Here is an 18,130-nt window from a genome sequence, read left to right as displayed (position 1 = left end):
TCTGTGTGTGTGTCAAAATACAGTTTTCCCTTATAATGTATTTTAAAATCAGAATTCAGAATGTCTAATCTGCTGCAAAAAAAGTTTTGCTGGTAAACTATTAATAAAGCATAATCAAGTTTGGTCAGGATTAAGATTAGTGATTAATTCTAGTTTATGAGGCTGAAATCTTGATCATCTTGGTTTCTTTTTTCTTAGCAACAAATTATGTTTTTATATGTCCATTGAAGATCATGTTTATTAGCATAATGTATTAAATGATTTGAATGGGAAGATAAAATAATGAATATTTAAAAAACACACATTTAATATTCCATGATTTGACCTGAATTCTTTTTCCATGGGTTTGTTCTCATCACCTGTGTGTCTCCCTTCAGCTCCTCGCGTGGAGCGCGTGGACGAGTCGTGTGAGGTGAGCTGGGAGACACTGCCGCCTATGAAGGGAGATCCAGTCATCTACTGTTTGCAAAGCATGCAGGGAAATTCTGAGTTCAAACAGGTACCTACTCCACACCGTTATCTCCATGTACAATTTTCAGTAGCTCACCAAACACCAAAAAACCCTCAATACAGCATCTCCATTATAGTGTCTCTTTGCACTGTGAGCCCAAAGCGTCTCAAATGTCGGCCCCCACCTGTGAGCACGGCACACAGAGGTCACGGCCCTCGGCAGGTGCGGACAGCAGGTGTGGAGGAGGAATATTATTATAGCATAATGGCGATCAAGTGGTCATTACTGAACGGCTTAGTGACAGTTATTACACTTAATGTTCGGGCCAAATCAAATCTAGCCACTGAAATTTGTGCTTTGATTGTGCATGATCTATATTCTGACGTGTTGTTATAATCGCCTTCATAACCTCTGGTGCTTCTTAACCTTTATGGTGGCTTTTGCTAAACAAAGTACAAAATATAAATAGTAGGGTTGGTGCTTAAAGGGTTAGTTCACCCAAAAAATGAAAATTCTGTCATTAATTACTCGCCCTCATGTCAATCCAAACCCGTACGACCTTTGTTCATCTTCGAGACACAAATTACGTTTTTTTTTGTTTTTTTGGTCTTTCTGTCCCTCCATTGACAGCTACGCAACTACCACTTTGACACTTCAAAAAGTTCATAAAGAGATCCAATATGAATCGAGCGGCTTAGCCCGAAATGTTCTGATCGCTTTATATGATGAACAAATTTAATTTAGGTTTTTATTCACATATAAACATTCATCAATGCACACAACAGATATGGTAAACGGACGCTCAAGCATGATCACATGACATGAGCTTCTGCAAGAACCAATGAGGTTCATTCTTCAGTTGAGCTTCTGTTTGTTTGCTGATCAATGTTTAAATGTGAATAAAGGCCTAAATTAAATCTGTTCATCATATAAAGCGATTATGTTCAGTGAATTTGGACTGAACTGCTCAATTTAAATGGATTAGTGTTACTTTCTCTTTATGAACTTTTTGAAGCGTCAAAGTGGTAGTTGTGTAGCTGTCAATGGAGAGACCGAAAGCTCTCAGATTTCATCCAAAAGAAGAACGTCCCAGCCCTCATATGATAGCTTTGAGTGAGGAACAGACCACAAGTTTGGTTATTTCCTGAAATAACATTAGCTGTAGCTCTGACATTTCAGTTTTGCTGCTTTATTTAAAACATTTAAACTAGTTAGGGCCCAAGCCTTGAAAAGGCGAAGGCCCTATTGTTTTTCTAAGGATTATTCTTCTTCTTCTTCTTCTTCTTTATTATTATTATTATTATTATTATTATTATTTTACTACCTTTTGGGCACTTTTGGGGGCCTTAACGTGCTCAAAAACTCTTGAAACTTTGCACAAATGTCAGAACCCGCGGCCATTAGGGCCGCACTGAAGCTGGTACCCGGGCGTGGCAGGGGGGCTCGCCAGCGCCCCCTGGAATGGGATTCAAAAACATGTCCATATATCAAACACGCTTGCATGTAATAATATGAAACTCGGTACACATATAGATCTCATCGGGCCGAACAACTTTCGTGCTCTAAGTTTTACGCCAGTCCAACAGGAAGTCAGCTATTATGGGCTGTATGGAAACGCATGTTCTGGCATTTGAAACACTTCTCCCAGAGAATTCATCCGATGACCACGAAACTCGGTGTGCATGAAGTCAAGACATGGAGGATGCTAAATTGCGAGGGGATTTTTGATATCTCGAACGGTTTGGCCGTGGCGAGGAAACAAATTTATGGCGAATATTGAAAACAGGAAGTGTGTTATAACATCCTCATACATTAACTGATCTTGATGAAACTTCAGCAGTGTGTTCGCTGTAAGAGGCCGATCACATGGATGTGACTATTGTGAGTCAAAGTTATAGCGCCACCAACTGGCAGCAGGAAGTGTGTCACTTTCAAAATGCTTTGAAATCACCCTCTTATTTTTACCGATTTGCTTCAAACTTCATCTGTATAATGTAAACACACGGCAGATGTAGACCTGTGAAAGGATTATTGATATCTTTAATACTGTCGCCATGGCAACGCATCAAACTTTAATATTCTTTTTTAAAGTTTTTGAGACTCTTAGCATACTTCAAATTGCATGAAACTCGACAGACACTTTACATTTATTGCCTAGTACACTTGTGCACAGTTTCAGAAACGGGCGTGGTAAGGGGCTCAGTAGCGCCACCTTTAGTCAAAAATGGGGTATTAGTTTTACCTACAGTAACAAAAATCGGTATCTATATTTATCTCCCCGATCCGGACAACTTTCTAATTGACAGTCATTAGCTCCGACCAACAGGAAGTCAGATATTTTGGTTTGAATGTGATTTGATGGGAATTTTGCCAGTCTCTCTCAGTGTCTGTGTGTGTGAGAGAGGAGGGGGGCTTTATTTTAACCCTTTCTCTGCTGTGTGGGACTTCTCGGGCACTTTTGGGGCCCTTAACGTGCTCAAAAACTCTTGAAACTTTGCACAAATGTCAGAACCCGCGGCCATCAGGGCCCGACTGAAGCTGGTACCCGGGCGTGGCAGGGGGGCTCGGCAGCGCCCCCTGGAATGGGATTCAAAAACATGTCCATATATCAAACACGCTTGCATGTAATAATATGAAACTCGGTACACATATAGATCTCATCGGGCCGAACAACTTTCGTGCTCTAAGTTTTACGCCAGTCCAACAGGAAGTCGGCTATTATGGGCTGTATGGAAACGCATGTTCTGGCATTTGAAACACTTCTCCCAGAGAATTCATCCGATGACCACGAAACTCGGTGTGCATGAAGTCAAGACATGGAGGATGCTAAATTGCGGACGGATTTTTGATATCTCGAACGGTTTGGCCGTGGCGAGGAAACAAATTTATGATTAAAAAAGGATGCATAAAGTGTGTTATAACTTAGTTATAGTTTTACCTACAGTTACAAAACTCAGCGTGTATATTGATCTTATCAAGCCGAACAACTTTCTAATTTACAGTCATTAGCTCCGACCAACAGAAAGTCAGATATTGTGGTTTGAATGTGAATTGTGTCTCTCTCTGTCTCTCTGCCATTCTGTGTGTGTGTGTCTGTCTGTGTGGGGTGGGTAGGGGAGGGGGGGATCTGTGTATGTGTGTGTGTGAGGAGGGGGGCTAGTTTAGTTTAACCCTTTCTCTGCTGTGTGCAAAATCTCGGGCACTTTTGGGGCCCTTAACGTGCTCGAAAACTCTTGAAATTTTGCACACAGGTCAGAACCCGCGGCCATCAGGGCCAGGCTGAAGCTGGTACCCGGGTGTGGCAGGGGGGCTCCACAGCGCCCCCTGGAATGGGATTCAAACACTTGTCTGTATATCAAACACGCTTGCATGTAATAATATGAAACTCGGTACACATTTAGAACTCATCGGGCCGAACAACTTTCGTGCTCTAAGTTTTACGCCAGCCCAACAGGAAGTCGGCTATTGTGGGTGTTATGAAAACGCATGCCCCTGGAATTTGAAACACTCTTTCTAGAAAATTCATCCAATCGCAACCAAACTCGGTCAGCCTGACGACAAGACATTGAGGATACTAAATTGCTGACGGATTTTTGATATCTCGAACAGTTTGGCCGTGGCGAGGAAACGAAATTATGGCGAGAAAAGAGAAACACGATCTGTTATAACGTCTTCATACATTTATTGATCTTGATGAAACTTCAGTAGCGTGTTTGTTGTAAGAGAGCGATCACATGGATGTAACTAATGTGAGTCCCCCCCCTTTTCTGTGTGTGTTTGGAGGGGAGCAGAAAGACTCACACTGATACAAGCTCTAAAGCAGACTTCTTCTCGACAGTCAAAGCGGGGTTACGTTATTGCCCGTCGTGCACAGGAACCCGAAAGGCAACGGGGTGGCGGCTTTTTATATATATATATATATATATATATATATATAAATAAATATAGCTGCAAGCAGCGATGGAGGGCCCAAGCCGGTGGCAGCGCCAGCCCGGTGCCTTTAGTGTAACTAAAGGCACTAGGGTGGCGGTGCCACCGGCTTGGGCCCGTCCAATATATATACAGGAAGTCGGCTATTATGGGTTGTATGAAAACGCACGCCCCTGGAATTTTATATACTCCTCCAAGAAATGTAATTTGATCTTCACCAAACTCGGTCAGCATGAAGTCAAGACATTGAGGACGCTAAATTGCGGACGGATTTTTGATATCTCGAATGGTTTGGCCGTGGCGAGGAAACGAAGTTATGGCGAGAAAAGAAAAACACAATGTGTTATAACGTCTTCATACATTTATTGATCTTGATGAAACTTCACACACAGACAGCCCCCCCCCCCCTTTTCTGTGTGTGTTTGGAGGGGAGCAGAAAGACTCACACTGATACAAGCTCTAAAGCAGACTTCTTCTCGACAGTCAAAGCGGGGTTACGTTATTGCCCGTCGTGCACAGGAACCCGAAAGGCAACGGGGTGGCGGCTTTATATATATATATATATATATATATAAATATAGCTGCAAGCAGCGATGGAGGGCCCAAGCCGGTGGCAGCGCCAGCCCGGTGCCTTTAGTGTAACTAAAGGCACCAGGGTGGCGGTGCCACCGGCTTGGGCCCGTAATCGCTGCTTGCAGCTATATTTACAATTGATTACAAAATGCACAAGACCGTTTAGTGTGAGAACATTGGTGTCAAAGTTGGCACTGTAACATCTTGTGGTGCCATGTTTTGATGCATAATGTACAAAAACAGATAAGATTTGATGTCTGTTTCACAAAGCATATTGCTTCAGAAAATGGATAATACTACTTTTATGGAGCATTTATTTAAGGCGAGACACTACAGGTGAATAAAATAATAGATATCACCATGAAACTTCCTCAGTTGATTACTTGCACAAGTATATAAAAAGATGTATTACTAGTTTTTGAAATTTGTATGTTTAATTATGCAAATTATGCATTATCTCGTTAAATATGTGCAATTTTGCATATATTTTCGATAGATAGATCTGAACATATGATAAAGCCAGGTGCAAAATTATTTTTTCATTTTGATTACACACAAGGTGAAAGATGTTCAGAGGGATTTCAGGATATATGCTTTCATTACCTAGGAAATCTAAATATACTGTCCATAGCCTTAAAAAATCGATTTTCGCCATATTTTTTTTATTAAAATAAATCAGGCCAGGAATGATTTATTAACAAATCCCTCTGAACTTATCTTCAGAATACTGCTAAGTGTATAACTGGAAAGTTTGGTGTACATCGGTGCTTCATAGGCTGAGATGTTTATACTGGAGAATGACATAAAACTAATTTTGAGAAAACGGCATTTAAAGATTTGTAATGTACAAATTTATACTTTTTTAGTGGAATCAACTATCTACTGACACAATATCTTATCAAATCATTAGCAACAACAATACAAACCACCTAAATCACATCAAAACTTATAAACACAGCATTTATGGCCTTCAACTGAGCAGAAAAACAGTAAAAAACACACATCTAAATGTCGGAGCGCGTCACGTGATGCATCTGAACGAATCAGGTCAGAATTTGACATCAGCCAATGAGATTTCGCTTTTAGAGTTGAATGCCCATTGTACTTTCACGATTGGTTGCTGATTAAAAGGAAATGACCATATTTGGATCCGACAGCATTGTACAGGAGAGAGAGAGCTTTCCAACAGTATATGTGATGACAGGGTGCAGACAGCGATCGCGGAGCGATTTATAACGCCAACTTTTGATGAATTTATGAGAAATATACAGATGCAAACAGACAAAGTGTAGTAAAATGTGTATTTTGGACTTTTTTTCACCACAGGTCTGAAATAAGACATGTTAAAACTTCGACATTCTGCAAAATATCTCCTTTTCTCCATCTCAATCATATGGTTTTGGAAAGACATGGGGAATAAATTGACAGAAATTTCGTATTAGTGTAAACTGTCCCTTTAAATGTGGGTCCTAAGGGGCCTGCTGGAGAGCCGGGTAAAAGCATCATCCAAATGTCTGAATTTGCAGTATTGAATTTAATTGTCACTGAAAATACTGCGTGTCAGACGGGACCCGACAGATCTGTTTGATTTAACTTGAATCCGCTGTGGCGAGAGCACCTGCGCTGGCTGCTGTGAGTGACTGTAGAAATGAGTGTAATGGAAGGGTCTCGCTGGCTCCTGCTGAGACACACTGGGAGACTGCAGGCATGATGGGAGGCTTGTGTGTTTGTGTTGATGCAGCCCACACACCCACACACACACACACGCAGGACTCTTATGCGTATATTCATGTTCTTCAGGCGGATTATTTATTTTCCTACACATCTGCACCTTTAAAATAGACTTCATCAGTTCTTTTCTCCTAAGGATAATGTATTTTAGACATGAATGCTGTGCTGAATATTGTTCTTCTATATACTGATTACTGATCATTTTAGGTAATCATGCAAATCATGATGGTTTTTAATTTGAGAATTGGACCTAAATACGTGAAAATAATTATATTAAATACACTACAGAAAATATAATTATATTGTTATTATGTTATTATATGCACTACATTACACACATTTGGGGTCAGTATAGATGTATAAGAAATTAAATAAATAAATAAATGCTTTTGGTTTTTTACTTTATATTCATGAAAGAATCCTGGAAAAAATTTATCTGTTTGCACAAAAATATGAAGCAGCACAACGGTTTTCAACATTGATAATATCAAGAAATGTTTCTTGAGCATCATCATCATATTATACTGATTTCTGAAGGATCATGTGACCCTGAAGACTGGAGTAATTATGCTGAAAATACAGCTTTGATCACAGGAATATTAAAACAATTTTTTTAAATATATTAAAATAAAAGTTTGTTTAAATATTATATGTTTGTACTTAGTATAATTATTTTGTATATATAAATACAGACATTCATGTATCGATTTAAGATTTTTATAAATATATAAATATATGTATAAATGTATAAATATATATGCAGTATAAACATGCGTGTATTTATATATACAAAATAATTATACACAGTACACACACACACATTATGTAAACACAAACTTGTATTTTGGATGCGCTCAATCGTTGCCCATTACTAATTAAAATACAAAACGGATTGTAATAATGATTTTCAATATTATTGTTTTTAATCCAAGAAATCCAGCCTTGACAACATAAACACAAAACAAAAAAAATGTGTACTGACTCCAAACTTTAGAACGGTAGTGTAGTTTTTATATAATATTCCACATAAAATGTACACTTTTTTTGCAACCTACTAATTTTTAATATCCGTCTCCATTCCTCTCAGATCTACCGGGGCTCAGCCACTTCCTTCCAGCTCCCTAACTTGAGCTCATCCACGGACTACCGATTCCGCGTCTGCGCCGTCCGGCAGTGCCAGGACGCCCCCGAAATCATCGGGCCCTACAGCTCCACCGTCATCCTGCTCCCGCCTCGCGTCGACACCCCCGGGGCCTCCGGCGCCGCGGGGTCCAAAGCAGCCGAGGCCCAGAAGCCAAAACGCAGCCTGACGGACGAACAGTTTTCTTTCCTCATCATCGCCCTCCTGGCCGTGACCTCCATCCTCATCGCGGTCGCCATCCAGTACTTCGTGATCGAATGAGCCTCGGTGCCGCGTCACATCGTCGAAAAGCGAGTTTGGTTTGTTGATCATTTTGTTTTTGTTTCTTTGTTTTCGTTTTCCGGCACAAGCGTCGAGGAGCCGCTTGAAGGGAAGGATTGAGAAAAGGAAGTTGTAGAATCACTTTTCACCCAGTCTGTCGTTCTATCTTTCTCGCTCGCCTTCTGCGCATGCTGTCAAACGAACGCCGCTCCCTTCCCGAACGGACGGACTCGGAGGGCGATTTATCGAAGGATCAGCTTAGCGCTCGTCGCGTACTCATCGCACCACTTCATTTATTTGTGTAGCTGTAGTCTTTATGTTATTTATACGTATAATTTCAGTTGTGAACTGTCGAGTGTAAGTTTCGTTCAGTGTTCCGAAGCTAGCTCGGTGGTCGCGTCGCTCACCGGTTTGCTATCTTAGGCCTGGGACTTGAGGGCCAGTGACTACACCGTCAGCGCGGGGGGGGCGGGAGGGGGGTCCCGAACGATCCCCGGAGGGAGATAAAGTTTACGGCGTAAGGAAGGAGAGGCGAGACCGATACCGCTCGAATTAGCGAACATTGATTTAGCACTTTCCTCAGAACTTTTTTTTGATGTTCAGAATGTGTAAAGGATGCAAAAATAACTAGAGAAATGTTAGTATATTTTTGTACAGTATGATACGAGGACCTGAGATTCTGGCTTAGTACGGGGGGAGTAAGACTATGACTATGAATACCAAACTAACTCAGCTTAATAGTTATTTTTACTATCATGTACGTATACTGTAGCTTGTTTTTACAATCAAGCAGCTGCTTTGCTCCAAAATGTTGTCGTTCAGCACAAACAATGTACGCTTTCTCGGAAACCTTTCCTTCAGTCGTTACCTTTGCACCTTAGTGAGAAGAGAAAAAAAAAAATACTTATTGAATGCGTCTTGATCTTGTGATGCGTTTTATGGAACATGTTCTCCAGTTGTGCAAGCCCTCAATGTGTTTTGGCTGTTTTTAAAAAAATGTAGTACCACAAAAATTTGTTCTTGAAATGATTCATTCTGACAATAATCATGATTTCAAAAGTCATATAGTATTTTCTTAATTTCTCTATTGGTCATTTTTAGTTGTTTAGTTTTAGAAACCAAATTATCACTTTGTTAACCTTTTACTTTTAGCAATATCATTTTTTCGATGTAATCTGAAGATTATTGAATATATGACTAAATATTGTTTGTTTGTTTTTCTCCTTGTTTAAATCACACTTTTTGAACTTTATTTTTTTATATGGGAAATAAAACCTTTAAGTTAATTCTGTCCAGCAAAGAAATTAAGAAAAGCGCAAGAAACAAAACGTCAAACCGCAGTAATGAATTGTTAATCCTACATGTACTTCCTGTGAAATCGAAATTTTTGCCTTTTTCTCTGTGTGTTTAAGTCTTGTGACTGATTGTCAACGCTGCGTGACGACAGCATGACGGTCCGGTCGTAGGGTTTCGTGTTTTGTGCTTTGGTTATGGGCATATGAGTGCTGTCAACAACCGTTAACAACTACAGGTACCTTGCAAGATGTCTTGAATGAAAATGAATTACATGATTTGGTCTAATAGATATTCTGCAAATGTCTTCTGTTTTGTCATTGAAGGAAGAAAAAGAAAAAAAATCTCAAATTCCTATTTTTGATAGTGATACAATGTAATTGCAAAGTGTGCCATTTTAACATCTCCCCACCATGGTAGGCGTTTGGTTCTTGGGAGAAAGAAAAACGACAAAAAATCAATAAAATATGCACAAAAAATGAGACCATTTTTATGTAATTTTAATGTTTGCAGTTACCTCATACACCGTACATTCCAAAACAAAAATTTGTTATAGTATACATACTACCAGACATATCACTTTAAAATGTTATCAGATAGGAAATGTATAATCATATATATGTATCTAAAGTGTGTCTGTATAGTCATGATATCTACAGACGGATCCATGCACAATAAAAGATTTATAATTCTTAATCGTCGTCTTTTACTGCATGTTGCCAAATGTATGCAGATTCATATCACAATAATATTGTTTTGTGTGAAACGTTTATTCCGAAAGATCATTCCTCTCGCTCATGCTTTCATCCACACGGAAAGAAAGAGCCGCCAGGGTCATTGGGTTAGAGATCTCGCTCCAGACAGATTGTCTATTAAATTAGATTATTATTCAGCACTTGTATCAAGTGCTGTGGCATATTAGACATTAAGATGATCTAAATGTATTTCTCTGTAATGTTTCAAAATAGATCTGAAGTGAACATATGAATAAAGATTGTGTTAACATTGCCAACATTAATACTAATCACTTGTTCATAAGAAAAAGAACGCAATAAGGTCATGCTGTTGTTAAATATGTTATATAAAAATGCTGGGTTGTTTCAACCCAATTTTGGGTAAAATATGGACAAACCCAAATGTCGCGTTAAAAATGTAATGTAAAAATGTAACCCAATGGCTGGGTTGGTCCATATTTTACCCAAAATTGGGTTGAAACAACCCAGCATTTTTTAGTGTATGAACTGTATTTTTAAAATGTATATATCCTTGTTGAAAGTAAGCAAATATTTATATAAAAGGTTCGATATGTGTGGGTTACATCTCATGTTTACCTAATGATTTCAGTTTAAAAATTGCAAGTTCAATGTTTAATCATTAATTTTAAACAATTCGATTAATATCAGTAGACAACTAGTTTATATTTACACAAGAACCGTTTAGCATTTAAATGCACGCATTGAAAGCCGAAGCTCCGCCTCTCACCTCTCTCCCTATCCGTCTACACGGTCTCCACCTCCTGTGATCTCAATATTTAATTAAGAACTGGACTAAGGGATGTTATGCACGCACACACAGTAGAAAAGAGGTGATGCTCTCTCTCCTCCAGCAGAGCACCAGATACAACCTCCACAAGTCTCGTCTGATTCATCTCCTGTTCAAACGCACCACCCGTTTGGTTCCGCCTTCCTTGATGATGTTTTTGGCCTCTTATTACAAATGGACTTTCAGTGAAGGAGTCTCGTCAGCCGGGTTCATCCTCACCCGCTTGTAAAGGTCTGTTGTACACTTAAACCTTATCGAGCGACAGCTGCAGACTTGCCTCAATATGGAGGAGTTTACGGAGGACCACCATTGCGGAGACTCTCTCTTCCCAACCTCCACCCTCATTCCCGTCACCACCATTTGCGTCCTGCTCTTCATCGTTGGCGTAACCGGCAACACCATGACCATTCTCATTATCCAGCGCTTCAAGGACATGAAGACCACCACCAACCTGTATCTCTCCAGCATGGCCATCTCAGACCTGGTCATCTTCCTCAGCCTCCCCTTCGACCTCTACCGCCTCTGGAAGTACGTACCCTGGGTCTTCGGGGAGCTGGTGTGCAGTCTATCGCACTACATCAATGAAGCGTGCACCAACGCCACCATCCTCCACATCACAGTGCTCAGCATGGAGCGTTACCTGGCCATCTGCTTCCCTTTCAAAGCCAAGGCTGCCATCACCAAGAGGAGGGTCAAGTATGTCATCTTGGCTCTGTGGGGCTTCGCCTTACTATCCGCTGCACCGATGTTCTTCCTGATGGGCGTGGAGTACGAGAACGAGACGATACCTGACCCCGGCACCCGGCAGTGCAAGCACACGCGCTATGCCATCGACTCGGGGCTGCTGCACACCACCATCTGGGTGTCCACCACCTACTTCTTCTGCCCCATGTCTTGCCTGCTCTTCCTCTACGGATCCATCGGCCGAAAGTTGTGGAAGAGTCGTCACGAGCTTCATGGGCCTAATGCGGCAGCAAGGCAGAAGGTTAATCGGCAGACTGTCAAGATTCTGGGTGAGTTGGTCTTGGGAAGTGTTAAGGCTGGAAGGCACTACACGACTTTCAACATTGGAACAGATTTTAAATTGAAAAAGTTTAGTGAAACTTAGTTAAATGACTGAAGATCACACACTTCCAGACTTTCTGGTTCATCTGGTCTGGTCTGGTCACACAACAAACTTGACGCAGAAAGATACACCTTGTTGCTAGGAAAATGGATGACGAATGAAACCAATGTGTGTTCTAAGATCGCCTCAAAATATCAAGCATGTTTGATATCCTTCGACTGGATGGAATCATAGTCTAAAGCAGGGGTCACCAAACTCGGTCCTGGAGGGCCGCTGTCCTGCAGAGTTTAGTTCCAACTACAATTAAACACACCTGGACCAGCTAATCAAGGTCTCACTAGGCATACTAGAGACTTTCAGGCAGGTGTGTTGGACCTGGTTGGAGCTAAACTCTGCAGGACAGCGGCCCTCCGGGACCGAGTTTGGTGAAAAGCAAAAAATCTGAGTCTGTGCTCATCATACACTAATATTCTGAGAAATCTGTCAACTCCCGACTGTCCAAAATCTGCAGACTGGCACTGACTTGGCAATTAGCGCCGACTTGTCCAGACTGACAATTGTGGCAATAAAATCTAGTCCAAAGTCGTGTACTGTATTCCAGCTTTTAGGAATGAGCCATGGATAGTTGTGCTTGCTAAGGTTCATTCTTACTGTTCTGGGACCTGGACAATCAACCTTGGAGTGTACATCATCCTACAAGGTTTGTGCTGTAAACATGAACATCTCAAATCATGAGGCTTGTTGAGGTAAGCTGTGAGATTACTTCAGATCATGCTAATGATTTTTGTTTGGTAGACCAAAAAAACAGGTAAACAAAATCCCATAAGACTTGCACTGAAGGACAGATCTGAGCCATATTTAGAGATCAGAATGCCATAGAGAAAAGAGATAGGCTCTTTTGACTTGGGTCAGTAAGTGGCGATTCACAACACCCCTATCAACTTCGTAGCAACTAGCAATTTGATAAAAACCTTAGCGATGTAGTAGTCGAGTCCAGGCCGAGACGTGATGAGGGTCTGAGTAATTCAGAAAGCGTAAATATGTTTTCCTTTGGCATGAATAAAGCCTGGTTTCATGTCGGTGTTGTAGCATTTAAGACCGGACTCTATCTCGAGTCAAGACCAAGTCCAAATGCTGTCGAGTCCAAGACAAAAGCATCAAAATATGGTATTTGGACTTGAGACCAAGGCCCAAACTGCACCCAAGGATCATGATGACCAGCAAGAGGATTATTGTAACACTTTTGCTTTTAATGTTTGTAACTATGGATTTCTGTGCTATTTATCTAATAATTATAATTTTGAAATCTATAGCTTATACATGACATTCATTGCGACCTACCCCACCACCAAGGTGAGTTTAATAACACTTAGTTCTGTTTTAAACTTGAAAAAACATTAAATAAATACATGGTGAAATATAAATTTTTACCTCCAAATGTTTTTTTCCTTCTAAATTCTTTGTGAACACCAAGCTATTTTTGTTAATTCAGGAGGATGATTGGAGGTATAAAAAAATAGACAGAGATTGAATATAACAATATATTAAAAATTTGATTAGATTTGCGATGTTGATAACTGGAAATGTCATCAGTGTCTGCAAAAAGACCATTAGTAACTTTGTAGAAACGTATTTGCAATGTAAATGAATGGTGTCAACTTGTGTGAGATGAAGCCTGACAGATCTTGCAAATGTGTAACATCTTGTCTATTCATTAATCATGCTCTTTGTGTTGGGTTAGTGAATGTGGCTGTTTTACGTTTATTAGAAGCCTTAATAAATCAGTGTCAGTAAGCGACCAACCGTAACATGGACTTATCCCATTCTTCTATTAACCCCATATCCCATCTCCCTCTTCTCTTAGCTGTTGTTGTATTGGTCTTTGCCATATGCTGGCTGCCATACCACATCGGTCGGTTCCTCTTCACTCACGTTGATGACTACCACTCGGCCCGCCTCAGTCAGAACTTCAACGTGGCCTCCATGGTGCTCTTCTACCTGAGCGCCTCAATTAACCCAGTCCTCTACAACCTCATGTCCAACAAGTACCGCTCTGCCGTCAAACACCTCTTCCTGTTGCCCCGCAGGGGCCACCGCGGCCCCAACCGGAGGCATATCTCGACGCATGATGACACCACCGCCTGCACAGAGACGTTCAATGTGATGAAAGAGACCATGATGACTAGTGCCGAGTCTCAAGAGCCGCTTCCGTTTTAGAGCCGGTTCCATTTTGGAGCTGTTTCTAAATCTCCAAGAACTGTGGATTCGATTAGACGCGAGCATTTCGATTCTGCTCGCCGATTCCTGTGTGCGCATTTTAATGTGATTTTAAACCTTTCAAGTACAAGAAGATGCGAAAGAGAACTCCGTTTTCTCTGCTGCGCACACATCCGAAGTGCACGTGCACGCAAAAGGTCACCTCTCGTGTAGTGCGTGAATACTGAATTGAGTTCTCCTTCGCGTCGTCTTGCGCTGGAAAGGGGAAATACACAAAACATCATGTCAAAAATAGCCTCGTAAACAGTCGGTTTTGTCTTAAGTGGATGTAAGCAGTTGAGAAATAAACAGTATATTGGATCCGTGCGGCTCTTAAAGTGACAGCAGCCTAATAAACCTGCCGCCTGTGTTGATGTTAATCAAACAATAAAAGAAAATCACTCGCTGATATTGGCTGAATAACTTTTGTAACTTTAACCCTTTTGAACGCAAGTTTAAAATATGCATCAACGTATTTTCATGGTGATTCGTCATGCTTGTCATTTTGACACACCACAGCCACAGTAGCACTGTATGACTGATGTATCGCTTATTTCCTTTTTCCTTTTTTATTCAAAAAACTTGTTAACCGTATCATAAATGATCATATATTTCCGATTCTCAGATATTTGTGAGTGCATGTGCTTTGTCATTTAAACACCTTTTATAATGATCATGTTGGCGACCTTTTATTTTTTTTCTGTGTAGTAATATGCAGCCTGTAAACATTGTTTGAGCAAAACTTAAATGACAACCACCTAATGAAAACAGACCTGCATCGGATGACCGTGTTTCACTGATATATTGACATTGTTGTGCTTGTATGCGCTATAAACTGTCATGGTTCTTCTGTGGCAAATTGAGTGTCTGTGATTATAATATAACGGTATTCAGCTGCAACCGAGTGTTTGTCAAGAAATCACAGAATAAAAATGTTGGATATATAATTTTTTTATTTTACCTAATTCAAATCTAAACTGGGAATTGATAAGCAGAATCAGAATTGGAATCGATAAAATTTGATACCCAACCCTAATGATGACAGGAGAGCTTACAGTAGCATCGTCCCAGCTGAAGAGCGCAGGAACCTGGGAGAAATGAAGGAACTGTGGGCTTATTGGATGAGAGCTGGGCTAATTGGTGTGACTGAACGGAAAAATTAGTTTGAAACTGGAAACATCTTGTGACAGTCACTGTGCGGGGGGAAATGACTGGGTTTCACACAAATGAATATCACAGTTATTACTACTACACATTTAATTTATCATTTTAGTGATAGTAATCATGTTGTTTAGATCAATAATCTGATGATAGGTTTCATATAAAACAATGAATGGACATTTTGTGACTGAAATCGATTAGATTTGGACTTTTTCATGAACTGTGAGTGGGTAACAAGCCAGTAATGATGAATTGTAAACCATTGCAGACACAAATGCCTTCGCAGTGCTAGTGTGCGTCATTTTCTAATTTAACAACTGCATCTTAAGTCATTTTATGTGTTTACGTCTTACAGAAAGCATCATCCAAATCTTTTAAATGAAAATTATGTGACAAGTTTTAATTTTCATTTAAAATGAAATGACAAAATGGTGATTCGTGACATCATAACCAGAGGTATGTTACACACTCTCATTGCTGTAATGTTTTATTTGTATTTTCATGAATTGTCCACAAATGATTCTATTCTGCCCTGTTGGATGTAATTTCCTTTGTACATATTCATATCCATTATAGTATTATTATATTGTAATCATTAAATAATATGATGATGATATTCCTTTATAAATGGAAATCAGTTTTTTTGTGGCTTTCTCCCATTTCCCCATTTTATTTTTGGCATTTTGATGTGAAACCGTAGTGGTCTGACAGCATTGATAATACTGTAACACAACAGTCTTTTTTCAGTGGTAATCTAAATAAAAACAAGCGAATGTTTAAAAAAAACTACATTTGTTATGACTAATATACATAGGCCTACTAATAAATAAAATTGCAAACCCTGTTTCCTTCCTTGTGCTGTCCAAACATTTTAATCTTTTATTTTATATATATCTCCTGTAGCCTATATAATAATTTTACCCTTTTTTTAAGAAAGTGGGGCTTATAATATTATTTTAACCCACACAAAAACATTACACTTCATTTTAAATCAAGTATAGAAAAGATGTATTGAAGTAATTTTGAATGAGGTCCATTTAATCTAACTTTTTTGAGTAATTAGATCCAGACAAAGCTCCGTGTAAACGCTGATACTGAGGAAAATCTCCATTGTTTTGAAGATCGCTGTACAATAGCAGTGCTTTCCCAGCAGGGGGAGTCACTGATCATATCCTTGACCACAGGCAAAATCACTTTTGTGAGGTGAGAGCAATATTTTGTAGCCTATTAATAACGAAAAAATATTTAATTTAATGAATAAGATTAAATGAAAAATAATTATTTTTTTTATCAACAGTTCATGGATTCAAACAAAAAAAAATTAAATAAATGAATACCAGACAATATCTGCCCTATATTCTTTTCGATTTGGTTGATTTGTATCACTTTCATACACATTCTGCTTCTCTTTAATTGTAGTTCAGTTCGATGTATCTAACAATTGTCGTATTACATGCTGAAAGCAGGCCTAATACGATACCTTATATCATTCTCCAAGAACAGTTTTTGAAATCATCAATCTGTCACTGCATGCGTTTGCCTTGCTAATGTCCCAGTATGGTTTCTTTACTGGTTCTTTACTGATCCCACATGACTGAACTATCTCATTTAGTGTCAAGAAAGAAGTGTGCCAGAAAGCATTGAGACAGCGCTTCTTTCGTCAGACGGCCGTGTGTAATGTCGTTGGCTTTCTCGTGGCTTTGTTCCAAACACCTTCAGATCACTATTATTATCAGGACCTTGTTTTGTTCCTTGTTTGCTCTGAGCTAATCTCAAGCTCCACGGGACATGAGCTCACATGCTTATAAATATGGGTATGAAAAGGAGAAGGAAGGGGTCTTCTTCACAAAGAAAGGGAACTCTGGGTCACCTTGTAATTGGTCCCCTTGATATTTCTGATAAATGGATTCTAGCCTTATGCTGTGCTGAAAACACCTTTCTGATGACTACGAGCAAGCATTTTCCAAAATAAATACAAAACCTGTAGTAGCCTATAAAAGTGTAAAAAAAAAAATCACACAATTATCAAAGAAATATTTGGAAAGTATTTTTAGATTCAAGCGTTCGTGTGCTTAACATTATTCTGTTAATCAGATTGGGTCTACACCTCTTTCAATCTGATCCAAATTGAATTCAGATTGAAATCGATTGAGGTGTTTACATGAAGGCTTTTCAGTCTGGTTGAGCCATCAATATGATTATAAATGGATAATGTTCGTGCATGGAAGCGTATATGGTGGTCTCCTGGACTAAACTGCATTGATTAATAATACCTAGGTCCTATATTTTTTTAATAAGATGGTTAAATCAGCTGATTGGGGCAGCACCACAGTCATTACAGTTCAAATGGATCTCTCTCTCTCTCTCTCTCTCTCTCTCTCTCTCTCTCTCTCTCTCCCTCTCTCTCTCTCTCTCTCTCTCTCTCTCTCTCTCTCTCTCTCACACACACACACACACAGAGAGAGAGAGAGAGAGAAAGAGCCTCTTCACATTCCTCTGTCACATGCTTGACATATGAACTGCACTTCTGTGTAAAATGCTTCCTCCCTCTGATGAAGTACTGTAGTGTTTAAGAAATAAACATGATATTAGTGTCATCCAACATATGCCGACTTCCTTTCATGGAGATATTTACAGTTCTTTATCACATTTTAAAACCATACTGGGGCTAATTCATATTGGGCTGACATCATGGAACCCATAGACAAACCCCTTCCTCAAGCCT

At 39.7% G+C, this 18,130-nt stretch overlaps 2 protein-coding genes across 4 annotated transcripts in view; both read left to right on the top strand.

Moving 5' to 3' along the window:
- fndc3a (fibronectin type III domain containing 3A) overlaps positions 1–10,076 on the top strand; it is a 94,914-nt gene extending 84,838 nt beyond the window's left edge. For 2 of the 3 annotated variants that reach the window (XM_079610926.1, XM_079610925.1), the window contains exons 25-26: positions 378–499; positions 7,773–10,076. In XM_079610926.1, the coding sequence (XP_079467052.1) occupies positions 378–499; positions 7,773–8,087 (437 nt within the window). In that variant the 3' untranslated portion in view covers positions 8,088–10,076. The remainder of the gene's footprint in view (positions 1–377; positions 500–7,772) is intronic. The other variant, XM_079610927.1, reaches the window with a different exon arrangement.
- Positions 10,077–11,141: 1,065 nt separating this feature from the next.
- Positions 11,142–14,922, top strand: mlnr (motilin receptor). The gene is made up of 2 exons (XM_079610283.1): positions 11,142–11,935; positions 13,853–14,922. Exons 1-2 carry the CDS (start codon positions 11,206–11,208, stop codon positions 14,203–14,205), a joined length of 1,083 nt encoding a protein of 360 aa, XP_079466409.1. The 5' UTR covers positions 11,142–11,205; the 3' UTR covers positions 14,206–14,922.
- The last annotated feature ends 3,208 nt before the right edge of the window (positions 14,923–18,130 follow it).

Source organism: Phoxinus phoxinus (assembly GCF_949152265.1).
Source record: "Phoxinus phoxinus genome assembly, chromosome: 4".
NCBI classification, from domain to species: Eukaryota; Metazoa; Chordata; class Actinopteri; order Cypriniformes; family Leuciscidae; genus Phoxinus; species Phoxinus phoxinus.
The sequence above is the reverse complement of the archived record's forward strand: the minus strand, read 5'-3'. Positions and strand labels throughout refer to the sequence as shown.

What these genes read in the sequence shown, in the direction of transcription:
- mlnr (XM_079610283.1), top strand. Translation starts at nt 11,206, where the DNA reads ATGGAGGAGTTTACGGAGGACCACCATTGCGGAGACTCTCTCTTCCCA. An exon ending in GCAGACTGTCAAGATTCTGG is followed by an intron (nt 11,936 to 13,852) that starts GTGAGTTGGTCT and finishes CTCTTCTCTTAG; the next exon opens with CTGTTGTTGTATTGGTCTTT.